The 13,665-nt window shown below is 40.8% G+C and overlaps 1 protein-coding gene across 1 annotated transcript; it reads right to left on the bottom strand.

Annotated features, from left to right (window-relative positions):
* Positions 1-2,247: 2,247 nt before the first annotated feature.
* Positions 2,248-12,831, bottom strand: LOC109036741 (sodium channel protein Nach). The gene is made up of 9 exons (XM_072299044.1): positions 12,308-12,831; positions 10,627-10,830; positions 9,696-9,870; positions 8,513-8,658; positions 7,496-7,676; positions 6,117-6,393; positions 4,014-4,070; positions 3,210-3,458; positions 2,248-2,373 (listed from the first exon to the last, which is right to left on the bottom strand). Exons 1-9 carry the CDS (start codon positions 12,526-12,528, stop codon positions 2,267-2,269), a joined length of 1,617 nt encoding a protein of 538 aa, XP_072155145.1. The 5' UTR covers positions 12,529-12,831; the 3' UTR covers positions 2,248-2,266.
* Positions 12,832-13,665: the final 834 nt, after the last annotated feature.

Consider the following 13,665-nt stretch of genomic DNA (forward strand, 5'->3'; position numbering starts at 1 on the left):
CCAAACCACCTACTCACGCGTGGGGGACGAAATGAACTACCGAATACCAACTCCCTGCTTTGCGCATTCACAAGGCTACTGTCCATTCATATGAATACTCTCTTCCTAGTTACGATATTTACATGGCATCATTTCCCATCCTCTTTTCAAATACCTGCTTTCAAAAGAAGCGACGATTTGAAAAGAACCTAATCACCGTATCTGCTATTCGTAACGAATCGTCATAATGTGAATTTTTCAGTGATGGATTCTATCTCACATGCTCATTACATCGGTGTGCAAACTTTGTATAGCGATAGGTTTCCTGAAAAGTTAGAGCGTGTTAAGGGCATAGGTTAAATTCGGCTAAATAAGTTTTGAACGATTGGTGAGCAAAATTGGAACAGCTGCTTGATGCCTAGATTGAGAGAAGTTAGTGTGCTGATAATATATTCATATCTTGGGTAAAATGGGAGTGGTGTATTTTCAGGATGGAAAATCGAGTGGCATCACCCTGGTAAAAATTGGCGATAGGAGCTGCGTTTCAAAATACCATAGGAATTCATATAGCCGGCTAAAGAAGGCAATAGAAAATCGTATATCTGGCTGTAGAAAGCGGAGCAAATCATACAGCCAGGCTATACGAAGCGATAAAAAAAAGTATACAGCCGGGCTATAGCTCCTATCGCCGGGCTTTACATTTTATCGCCATCGGCTATAAAAGGCTATAAGAAATTTTGTAGAAATTCGTGCGCTTTGGAAATCATTAAGTTTGATACGGAACCACCATAATATTTACAAAACTCACATTATATTTTCCTTTAATACATATTTTTTTTTCATCAATTAAAATGAGAATAATCCATACAGGATGTGCAAACATTTTAGTATCATGGGTTGAAAAACGCTGACTTCGCGAGATTATATATTGGAGCCTAACACAGAGCAGAGCGGCGTGCTGCCAGAGTTAAGCGCGCACTAGCGCCTACAAACCTAACTTGGACACTTCACGCATTGCGCAATGCTTGAAGTATCCCTCTTAGGTTTGTAGGCGCTAATGCGCTTTTCGCGCTAGCTACCTGCCCGCCGCGCCGCAGCGTGCCACGGCGCTTGAAGCAACTATTTCACACCATAGGTATTGCACAGTATCATACGAAATTGAAGGCGCTCCAACATATTAGGAATGGCAGGCATCCTTCAAAAGTACGCAGCTTTCCGCGGAAATTAAATCAAGATACTACGGCCCAAAAATAGAGCGGTAGTCCAAAAACTCAATAAGTCCTAGCATCCGTAATTAGTAACATTTAGCATACACTTTATCGCCTGGCTGTTTCTTAGTCGCCATCGGCTATAAAAGGCTATAAGAAATTGTGCATCCGGCTATAGAAGCTATTGAAAATCTTACAGCCGGCTTTAGGTCTATGGTATTTTGGAACACAGATTCTACTGCCAATTTTTACCAGGGCAACGAAACATTTTATAATTGGACGCTAATAATAATTTATGCTACAAAGAGCTATGTTACACGCAAACCGTATGCACATAGCTCCATTTAGCATAAATGCGTCGAATTCGTCGTCTCTCGGACGAATGCACGTAATTCCATTTACGCGCTTGTAAAATTTACTCAAACAATACAAGTTTTTACAAGAATGTACCTGAGTAATTTTTGTCTGCAATTTTCCTGATTTTTGTAAGGAATCAGAGGAAAAATCCGTGATATTTTCAATTAGAAATGTCCAAGATTCTTCTCGTAAATTCCAAGATTCTTTCTTCTCATTTTTTGAGCGGAAATTTAGCAGCACTGGCATTTGGTTACGTTCTTTCGTGGGGAGAACGACACAGTTCAATCATGAGTCTGGTTACAGCTGGCACACGTTGCGCAGTAATACGTAAGTATGCGCTTTTAACTCGATGACCAAAGTGCAAAACCACGTATCATAATTACGGTGTTAAAAAATATCCGCACCCAATATATTTTCTCAAAGAACAACGAGCTAACTTTGTGGCTTTACATGCATATAGAATAGGGTTCCAACAGAGAAGAAAATCCAAGGAAGTTTTCAAAAAATTATTCAGACTATAGCTTCCCAAAGAAATAATAAAGTATGACAGGAACTCTGCAATGTCGCAAACAGAGATACGCGGTTTCGCACTTTCCATGGATATGAGGTAATATCTAACATATATCTCTATGAAATTTAAATTCAACTCGGATCGCTAGCGTCGATGACACAAGTGATTTGACGCAAGTAACGCAACTGAAACTTTCGAGGCATTTTAGATTTTATTTTGTAATAAATGGTTTTAGAATTTTGAATATCCAGTACAGAAACTCGCAAACACTTATGAGACTAAAGCCAAGGAAGAGATTTGCCACGCCTCCTAAAGCAACTGAAAAGAGAGAGAGAGAAAGAGAGTATGAATAGTGATCATGAAACCAAGGAAATCTTGCACTATTGTAAATAAGCTCTAAATTCTAATAAATCATTTTCAACTAATATTGGAGACATGAAAAAATATTTTGAATGAAACTCATAAAGACGGTGCAACTTTAAATCTACATTGTGAAAACGCATCAGAAAACTTGATTTGAGGGGCTTGGACGATAGAACGCGTAAGTGCAGGTTTGCCTATTTCAAAAAAATATACGCGTTCAAATTTTAAAAACTACATGGAGCCTCTTGTCGGAAAGAAAATTCAAACTCACTATTTGATGCTTAGAAATTGGATTTTTGCAATACATTTTTTACAGAATATGTTTTAAGCCTAGTTTTAGTCGGAATCATTAATATCTCGATTTTTTTTTAAAAAAATGCACTTATGCGACCCTCATCATGTGTTCTGAGTCTGAGATTTTCCCTCCTTCACGGAGAAAAAACTTTATGCGTAGGACCCGAGCTTGGGGTCATATGGATCTCTGAGGTTTTCGGATCACGTATCTAAAAACTTGAGGTCGAGCTGCCGAAGTTTGGGTCAGACATCTGAAGTACTGCGATATGTACCAAAGGGTTCGGGTCACACATCTGAAGTACTCCGGTGCATACCGAAGTTCCTCGATGTCTGACCCGAACTTCGGCAGCGCGACCTCAAGTTTTCGGATGCGTGATCAGAAAACTTCAGAGATCCATATGACCTCAACTTCGGATCCTATGCACGAAGTTTTTTTTCTCCGTGTTCTGTGACTCATTTACCAATTATTTGAACGTAATAATTTTGGAAACACCAACCGAGTAGATCAATCCAGGTGAATGTGATATCTCTTTGATATTTTGTAGCTCCTAAATTGCCATAAGCAACGTCGAGATATCCATAAAACATGGCCGCCGTGGGCAAGGAGTCGGGCACAAACGTGACCTCCAGGTCATGCTCCGTTTCGTAGCAAGTCGTCTGACAGTGGGAGCAGTCCAGCGATTCGTTCAGGAAAGTGAAGTCAAACCCAGGTACATTCCTTGGAGGAGTCAGAAATTTTAAATGTCCTAAAAAAAGTGGGATGACAGTGATTTTACTCACACGAAAGGCTTTAGAAAGATTGCAGAGGGTTGAACAATAAATTAGATCTACGACCTAGGAAATAATCTATGAAGGCGAAGTTGAACACCAGTAATGATTGACGGACATTAAGATGTGACGTGACACAACGTTGATATCTAATCGTAAACTTCTGGATACATGACCATTCATTCTTTATGGATGCCCGTATGCATATAGGAATACATAAAGGCACTTCGACGCGCAATATTAAAATTAAAAAAGCCTCTTAGTAACTTTGCTGAAGCAGCAAGGCAGCAGTAGAACGGTTTCTCCTTTTACATTTATGCGGATGTGGCTGTATTAATCGTTAATCTGTGTTGAAGGAGGATTGGCCTGTTATAAACATAGCATCCCATAGTATAACATGTTACCAGTCCCACACTTTTGCATATAGGCCTATCTGCGAAATTTTTAAATGTAGATAACTGGTTTGCTTCGCACTATCCTTTTTTGTCACCATATCATCACATCACAATCACTATATTTGTTGACGAACTTACTTGTGTGTTTGACAACGCATGGTAAATCCATCAGACCACATTCGGGAACTTCTTCATCTGGAAACACAAACCATGCAATTGATTATACCCAGGCAGTAACAGGGAATAGCAAGCGCTTATGAAGATTAGATAGGTTCATGGAAAACAGAAAAATCAGCACCATTTAGGACAGAAATTGAACGGGCGAATAGAAACCGAGAATTTAAGGTTGGGGGAGGAGGGGGGTCAAAAAAGGCATACGGATATTTTAGATGAAAACTAAAGGGAAAATAATAGAATCAAATCGGCCCGATCAAATTTATAAAGTTCCTGCGGAGGAAATTCCCCTAGATTGATAGGTATAGGTTGGGAGACTTAAACGCAGCGATAGAAAAGTAAGACAGCGTCGATATTGCTTTCTTGTGGCCGAGGCCTAGGTACTTTTGACATCCCCGACTGTTGCCACGTGGGCCAGTGGAAATGTAGAAATTCTCTATACAAAATAAGATTAACAAACTTTAAGAATAAAAACCACGAGATTTGACAAGTTAAAAGCTAAAGCTCAAAGTCGTATTAACTGCTCCACCGTGTTATTTTTTACTTATCGAGAAACGATCTCAGCTGGATAATTATTGGGGAAACTATATTGTATTTATCATATGTGGCTGTTTGATAGGGGCAGTCTTATGATAACAAACCACTTTATCAGAAATTATTGGAACGGAAGTCAACTTGGAAAGTAAGTTGATGAGGAATTGTTTGGGAAACGGGGGAATAATTTTAAGTGAAGGCAGGCAATGATTCAGTAGTTATTCTCTCAAGGCGACAGTCATCTATTATATACTTAATCGATCATAGCCTCTCGTTCCATGCAGACACCCTCTCATACTCTTTTTTTAACCGAACAGTACGCCTTCAGCTGCGTCTGCAACAATTGTTATTACGAAAATGTTGTGCGTGTTGATTTCAGCTCATTACATACCCGATTCTCTGAAGGCGTTTTATGTGCGCAAGTGGCGCAGTCTATCGGAGAACCAACGAGGTAGGGATTGAGCGGTTCATTCAATCTCACTTCTATTGTTCTCCGACAGGATGTTCTACTTTCGCTCGTCAAACGCCTTCGGAGAGTCAAGTATGTAATGAACTGAGAACAGCAAGCACAACATATTCATAACAACAATTGCTGCGGACGCAGCTGAAGGCGTATTGAAAACGTACGTGTAATACACGTTGAAAAACACTTTACCTCTTTAAATAATATTGTTACCGATAGAGAGTTGTATTTTATGGTCTGTTTATGGGAGATTCTCGAAGAACTTTTCACGATCAATCCGGAAATTTCGCTGAATATTCTTTGTGGTGCCGGTAAAATTCAGTGAAATTTTCAAACAGATGCAACCAACAATTTCTCGGTAAAAAAGTAAAATAGCAACGGAAATTTTGAAATGTCACATGGCGCTTGTGATACTTTGGCCGGAAGGTGACGACATCGAACCACAACCGAATGGATAATTTGCTCGCAAAATTTTTATTGTTTCATCTAAAAGTGCCTAAAAAGCTGATTTTGCAGTATTTTTTATAATTTTTTCTGCCATGGGCAATCATACGAAAATTGATTTAAAAATGAGAAAATGCACCGCTTAGTGACGTCATCTGGCGGCATTTCCCATTTAAACGCATGTATTCTAGCAGATTAGATCATTTTGTCATATCTTCTCTAATAATTGGACGTATTTTTGTTAAACGGAACTAAGCGCCAAATTGAGTTCTATTTGAGGATTTCAGATTCCCCGGATAGCGCGTTCCGTCAAACGGAACTAAGCGCCATAGAAAAGTATTACGGGTATAGGACGGAACGAGCATCGCGTTCCGCAACACCCGCCAATCCAAGCCCCCCTCTCCCTTCCTCCCCCGATGGCGCTTAGTTCCGTTTGATAGAAATACGTTCAATTCATGGACCAAGGCCAAGGGTGTCCTCGTGTTCAGCTCACTTGGTAGCGTCCGCTTGAAAAAGGAATTCATCAAATTTCAGAGACCTGCAAATTTTCCATCGGATCCATTAGATCCCATTCTGTGAGAAAACCTCGCCTGGGCGAAGGTCGAAGATGCTTGGGCGGAACTTACGGAGGTTGAAAAAATAGAGGGTGCAGTTGCACTTGTTTATGACGTGGTCGATGCGGCACTGGATGAGGCAGGACTTCTCGGTGTAGACGTGGTAGAAGCGGAGCTGGCGTTCGTCCGGGAAGACGCACTGGCGGGTGGCGACGCTGAGCCGCTTGACGGCGTCGCTGGTCACGATGATCGACGGCTGGACCATGATGCTGAGCCGCATGGACGGCACCGCCTGGAGCCACACCCCGCTCCCCGCCCGAGGGTACTCGTACGACGTGTGCACCATCACCTGCATCCCCCCAATCCAAAACATCCAATGTGGAAAACCAAGACTCATCTCCGACTATAGAGTCCAGAGACAAGAGACCCTCCACTAGTATATCTTGGCCATTGTGGAAGCTTTTATTTTCGGGACTTCAGCATTCTACTGTTGACTTACCTACATGGTTGATGTTTAACAACGTGTTGGCAGTTTCGTTTTGCAAACAAGCCGAAAATGGCCGACATTTGGGAAACTTGTTTGGCACATGACGTCACCCGAAGCTCATCATCGACCATGTAGGTAGGTCAACAGCCGAAATTAGGGTGATGACTGTTGCTCCCTAATAATTGTCCAAAATGTTGTTGAAACCCCGAAAGTAAAATCTTCCATCTGTTGCTAGGAGGCCAGTGGAGGGTCTCTTGTCTCTGATGGAGTCCCTCCCTAAGGAGCAGTGATCGCGATAAATAGCACATTATCGGTTGGTTATCGCGATTATATCGGTGGCAATTATCGAAATATTAATTAAAAATTGCGTTATGTGGCGATTAAATCGCTACACATCGCAATTTTTGCCTCGATAAAATCGTGTTCTTAATGATGTGATCGTTTCATATAGCCAAGTGCCTTCAATTTCTGAATAGGCCACAAAACCAGCATGAATTACACGGAAATGCGCGCCCACCTTGTAATTCACATTTCCTCCTTTTGAGCCGATGGCGAAGCGTGAATGATCGAATATCGATAATACCTCACTTGATGCAAGGGTAAGGAATCGATTATTAAGGAGTTCGTTGCAAACACCCTGTTCATAGATCCTTTCCCATAGGTTTAAATGGCAGATCAATCGATTTATCGTAAAGCACGCCACGCCACTGTTTTGAACGATTATTCTGTTACAACTGTATAACAACAAGCAGAATTCATATTTTAAGATGCCCGTGGTTTCTTAAAAAAAATTAAAATGAATGAAGAAATAAAATATGAAAATGAATCCTTGAAACCGTCCCCATTAAAACCAGTAGAATGAGGTCTTTGGAAATGCGCAACATAATTACTGTGAAACTCTGATATGCACGTGTGAAATTGATTTTAAAAATGCCAGAATTTGTTTGGCCTCGCGGAAACTCACTCGAACTCCATGCGGGTCCCTTTGGCCCTTCCCTAAACTCTCCTCGTCAGGGATTTTGTTGAGAAACACCTCCAGGCCTGTGAGAATCCCAACTGCAGTATTTCTCCGTAATTGACAGCCAGGGTACATAATGTCGTCTTCTTCTACGACCCCCTCGTTCTCCAATACTTCTGATAAGGGGCTGGAAAAAAGCATTACGCAGATCTTTCAAAATCCACAATCTTTAGAATCATTGACGCTATTTTCATTGTATTTTAAGGTTGTAGAAAATGTGCACCACCTTTAAGTGCTTCAAGGTTACTGAATGCAACCATTTTGATTTCAAATTAAAAACCCTAAAGTCTCAATTATCTGCGCTGAAAAAAAGATCGATCGTATAAGCTGAAAGTTCGGTGTTTGATAACGGTCGAACCGATCGGTTCTTCAAAGCAAAATTATGGCCCGAATCAAACGTGCTATTCGTTTGACTAGATTTCTTTCATCAGTTCTGTTTCATCGAACAGTTTGAACCCATTGACCGAAGGTTCGCGGCTTGACAAATTGAAAGTTCGGTTTGATGAACCAAATACCTAGTTCAATTTAGATGAGACAGCAAATCTTCGGCTAACACGATCGAAATTTTAATTATCATCGCTGAAAAAAAAAAAGTTTGATGCTAAAAGTTTGGTGTTCGATAACGATCGAACCATTCGGTTTGTCGAAGCGAAATTTTGGTCCGGATAAAACGTGCTTTCGAACATTTTGATCCCATTGACCGAATGTTTGGCTTGATAAATTGAAATTTCGGATTGATGAACTAAATAGTTCAATCTATATGCGACAGCAAACCTTCGGCTAACGCACGGTCGAACTTTTAATTTCAGTGTGTGATCAGATTATTTGAGGACGTAGAAATGTTTATTTAGATCCTCTTCCCAAAATGTCTAAACATGTTTTGATTTTTCAGATTTTTTATTTTCTTTTTCTTTTTGACTTCGGAATAAGATAAGAGATAGTGCCACGCAACAAAGAACTGACCAATGCCGTCCGTCCTCAGAGGTCAAGGAATTGAAAGAGTAGCAAAATCCCTCTTCCGTTCGTTGGATGGAAAATATTTCACAGCAATCAATTCGCTGTCCGCTCCACACGCATCGTCCAAAAAGCTCACGACACGTAGGCAACACCTAAACCAATACAGGAACAGGAGAATTACATTTTGAAAATAAGGAACTTGTATTTTTGGCTCACTTTAAAAAACAGCGTAAGTGCCGTAAGTTTCCTCTTACCGATGGATGATTCTAAGGGCATGGTATTTAGGAAAATGACGTTAAAATTTGACGAAAAACCATAGGAGGATCCAAGAGGCGTAGGGAGTGGACGCCTTGTACGCCTCCCTTCCCCCGTTCACCCTCAAAAAAGGCGGAAGAAGAAGAGAAGGAAAGAGTCAGAATCCCCTGAGTCAGAATCCCCTGAATCAGAATCCCACATAAATCAGAATCCCACATGAGTCAGAATCCCGCATGAGTCAGAATCCCACATGAGTCAGAATCCCACATGAGTCAGAATCCCACATGAGCCAAAATCCCCTGGATGCTGTATCCCCCTGATCCGGTATCCCCGTAACCCTTCATTTTATACTCTTCTAACTAAGGTAAGAAAAAGGAAGGGCGTTTTTATTTGGTAATTATTCATGACGAAATTGACTCAAACTGCATGTTAGATGCTTTAAAAATTCCAAAATTTTCTGGGAAAGGCCCCCGTATCCCCCTTGCGCTCCTTTTACCCGCTCGAGGTGTCTGGATCCGTCTTGGCGCACAGTGGATCGACTCAATTGGAGAGGTCGGACAAAATAAGGAGACTTTAAACGCTTATAAATCTGTTACTCTGTTTATACAAAACTTTGAGGTTCTGAAAGTGATTCCATTGGTTTCCTCGTGAAATTGTCTTCTAGTAGCACCCCTTGAACCTTAATGTGTGACGAAATAAACATCAAAATTCGCGGTTTATGTCAAAAATACCATGTCCGACCTCTCTAATCGACTCTATCCACTGTGCGGCGGAAAACATTGGCGATTGGGCAGAACTTTTCTTCATTTTTCTCTCTGGACATCAATCATCAAAACATGACTCCTTACCACATCCGATCATTCTGATTTCAAAATTAGTATGCAAGTTCTGAGTATTGAAGAGATCAGCCTTCATAGTTGAGTACTGCACTTACCGTCATCATAAAATCCGTGATGTTCATCGTTTCGAAAAGCGGGAACATGTGTTGACTGGCATTGATGTACGGATTCATGCGGTAGTAAAGCGGCTGTTGCATTAGTGCTAACGCACTCATGATGTTACTCATGCTCTCCTCCAACTCTTCATCGAATGTGGAACCATTCACGAACCTGGAATAATATTTCGAGGGATTAGGGAGACAATGTTGCCGACAGATTCTTGAAACTGTACTGCCGTGGTAAGGAAGAACGCCGTATGAATATTCGAGAGTTGCCAAATTTCCGTCGATAATATATGTTTATCTTGGGAGAAAATTATGAATATTTTTCCTTGGAATTGTCAGAAGTTTTAAATAAAATTACAAACAAAATTATCTGAGAAATTGGTGGACAGATATTCAAAAATTTGGCAACGGCTGAAGGCTCATATGGCGTTCTTCCTTAGCAAGGCAGTACAGGAGCACGAAAAGACGAGGCCAAGTCACATCTGTGCCATGTGAAACGTCAATTCTGAACGCCTTGTATTCTGGCGTCCTAAGTAAAAACGCTGTATGAGCCTTTAGACGTTGCCATATTTCATTAAATAAAAACCGAATTTGCTGGGAAAATTGTGAAATTTTTCCTTCAAATTTTTTGGTTAATTTTGTTTTTGATCTAATCAGGCAAATGTGATGTAATGTGATCAGTCAAAATTCGTCCCAATTAGTAGATCAACTTCGGCAATTTACTTACTAAGGCTGCGGATATTTCAGTACTTATTTGCCTGTGTAGTGATATAAATCAGAGAAATCATAATTTTCAATAAGCTCATTATGTTAATTGACTTTATTTGGATTTGTTCGGACCGAAAAGTTGAAGAAAAAAAAACAGTATACACACGTGCACAAGGGTTCGCAGTTTATTCAATTTAAACTTTCAAATGATTACCTCAATAAATATTCCAAAGCACGAGATTTAATAACTTTGTTGGCCGGGCAAATAGTGATGGTGGGAAAGGGGAACAGGTATAGAGGAAAATGAGTGTCTTTGACTGCGAGCACGGATGGAATAGCTCTGTATCGTTGAAATAAGATTTCTGCTATTAAACATGCAGCCGCGAAACACAGCATCAACATTAGGAGCCAAAATCCCCTGGAATAAAAAGAGAAGAAAAACTCAATTGTTTTCCTTTGGAAATCCGTAAATATTCTCGAAGGAAAGATTTATCGAAAAGCATAACGAGTCGAAACAGGTTTACCCCTGAATCTCGCACAACACCAAAAACAGCCCGTAACCAGTACACAATTATATTAAAGTTATAATAACCATCTTGCGGTCTGAATTACATTAAGTTAGATTGAAAATATTGCAAGACTGTACAATTCATGGGATTATTTCAATTCGTTTGATCAATTCTTGCCGATTTTTCCAATTGAAAGTGAACCTTGTACTCTCATTTAAACGGTTGGCAAAAACAGCTCAAACTCGTTAAGGTACCTATCGTCTCTGGAGTCGCATTTTGTAGAGGTCGGTGTACACCAGTGGCGTGGCGTGAATTGCTATACATCGGTTGTTATGCCATTTAAACCTATGGTAAAGAATCGACCATCAGGGCGTTCGCTGCGAACACCCTGTTTATCGATCCTTTTTCATAGGTTTAAATGGCATAAGTAATTCACGCCACGCCACGGTGCACCTCATTGATCAAGGGATGCGTTTGCGGACTATGAGGATTTTAAAAGTCAAAATGTTACCGTCTCTCTAATTCGCTGTTGAAACCTCAGGTTTTATGTCTCCCTTTTCCAGTTTTGACGTCCGTGGCATTGATAACCTCTAAACTGACCAATCTCTAATTTTTCATGGATAGTGAAATTCGATAAATCTACTTGACAGATTTTCCTTAATCTCTCGCATTATAGTCCAGCTCAGAGGAGCCGTTCAAGTATACTGTATCGCACTTTAGGAGGGAGGGGGTTTGAGCCAGCGTTACGGTGCGTTACAGGGGAAGGGGGAGACTTTGAAAAAAAAAACGTGCCAATAAATTGAATTTTCCGCCCCTCCCGGACGAATCTTTCCGGCGACGTGTTTCAGCGAAATATCTGGTAAAAAACGGACATTTTAAAGCTGTTTTCTTGATTTTTATAAAAATGGGGGGGGGGCGGTCAGGCCAGCGTTAAGTAATTCAAAAGGGGAAGTGTAGGGCTGCGTTATGAATGCGTTACAAAGGGGAGGAGGGGGTTAAAAAATTGGGAAAAGTGCGTTACGTAATACTTGAACGGGCCCATGCAGAGATGAGCTATACTGCCGTGCTAAGGAAAAACGCCGTATGAACCCTCAGGCGTTGCCAAATTTCCTTTGATAAAATACGAATTTCCTGGTGAACTTGTGAAAAATTTCCCTTCAATTTGTCACATGTTTTTCCGCGCAATTTTACCTAAAGCTCCTGGAAATTTCAAGGAAAAATATTCCTATATAACTTGCGCCAAAACTACACATTTTATCGAAGAAAATTTGACAACTTTCGAATGTTTATACAGCGTTCTTCCTCAACACGGCAGTAAAGTCGATGACAAAAACACATAATAAAATGGCTTTTTGAAACATGAAGATTTTTATATCATTTACTCACCGCTCAAAAACGGTTGCCTTATTGTGGGATATGTACCGAACACCATGGACCGTGCTGTATTTCATGTACTCGTTCACCAAATGACATGTTCTTCGACTGGCTTCGATTTTCCTCCGTAGGCGATTTTTCATGAAAGTCCGTGTCAAGACCACCTTCCTTCCTGCATTTTTAAACCTGGTGAAACTGGCGTGATGCTCCCCAAATTTGGTGGGTAGTCTCATGGAGACTTAATTTTTCTTCGAATATATGAGGATTTGACACTTCAACATTCGAAGATTTTTATTTCATGGCAGGATCGGCCCATAGATTTCTTGAGAAGTCGAGAAAATTGGTGTTGTTTGCAACGTTGACGAAAGAGAGAGGATAAATAAATCGAAGCGTTGGAGTTCAATGATAGAAAAAGTCTGCGGTGCATAAATAATTAGCAATATATTATCATTTTGAATAACCATGCAGCTAAAGTGACATTGAGTGTTAAGTGCGTTTTTATGGACCAACAATGAGCTTGACTGTTGTATAGTATCACCATTGTTTGAGACCTACAGAAAGCGCACGAGAATAAACTTTTCCTTCGGATAGCAGGGTAGGCATAAATTCCTACCCAAAGAGCCATGCACAAAGTGGCCCATTTTTGGGCCCTCGAAAATTGGGTCGAAGTGAGGTTTTTTTTCATCCTTAGGGTGACCCTTTACCCATACTAAAATTTCAGATTGAGTATACGCACCGTTTTCGAGTTATGGGGGGGGGGGGGGCAAAGTCCCCGATTTTCACCCATTTTTGCAGGTGTTTTAATGTCGAACTCCGGCTGTTACGAGGTACCAGATCTAGATATTGAAGCGCGGTTTGCGGTGATTTGTTCAGCTATTCCTGTAGTATTTTTCCACATCTTTCACAAAGCCCCAAATGGTTTTTCGGGGGGCGGGGAGGGGGGCTTTATTCATACTATCATGACCGTTAGCGCATCTTACTGACTTTACTTTGTTCTCTTCTCTCCACGCCGCGGTCACGATGGTATTTTCTGTTGGGGATTTTTCTTCTTCTTTACATTATTTTACCAATTTTAATGTCCTCCCCCTCTTTTCCCCTTTTTACCCCCTCCCCCGCAATCCAAACACTTCCTCTCAAGTGCTTCTTCCTGTGAGGTAGATATGACGGGGTCATATGTTGGGGATTATTTTTCTTTCTTTACGATTGATAAACTTTGACCCAACTTACTTCTCCCTTACAGGGGTAAGAGCCCCCCTTACCCCTGTATTATCCCCCCCTGCCCGCTCCACTTTACTTGAAGTATTTTGCTCCCTCCGCAGCAGAAATGACGATGTTTCCTGTGAAGAATTGTATCTTATTCATATTTTTCA

The sequence above is a fragment of the Bemisia tabaci genome, chromosome 4 (genome assembly GCF_918797505.1).
Source record: "Bemisia tabaci chromosome 4, PGI_BMITA_v3".
Classification (NCBI taxonomy): domain Eukaryota; kingdom Metazoa; phylum Arthropoda; class Insecta; order Hemiptera; family Aleyrodidae; genus Bemisia; species Bemisia tabaci.

What these genes read in the sequence shown, in the direction of transcription:
- LOC109036741 (XM_072299044.1), bottom strand. Translation starts at nt 12,528, where the DNA reads ATGAGACTACCCACCAAATTTGGGGAGCATCACGCCAGTTTCACCAGG. An exon ending in AAGGCAACCGTTTTTGAGCG is followed by an intron (nt 10,831 to 12,307) that starts GTGAGTAAATGA and finishes TTTTTATTCCAG; the next exon opens with GGGATTTTGGCTCCTAATGT. An exon ending in CCTCTATTTTTTCAACCTCC is followed by an intron (nt 4,071 to 6,116) that starts GTAAGTTCCGCC and finishes TTGTGTTTCCAG; the next exon opens with ATGAAGAAGTTCCCGAATGT.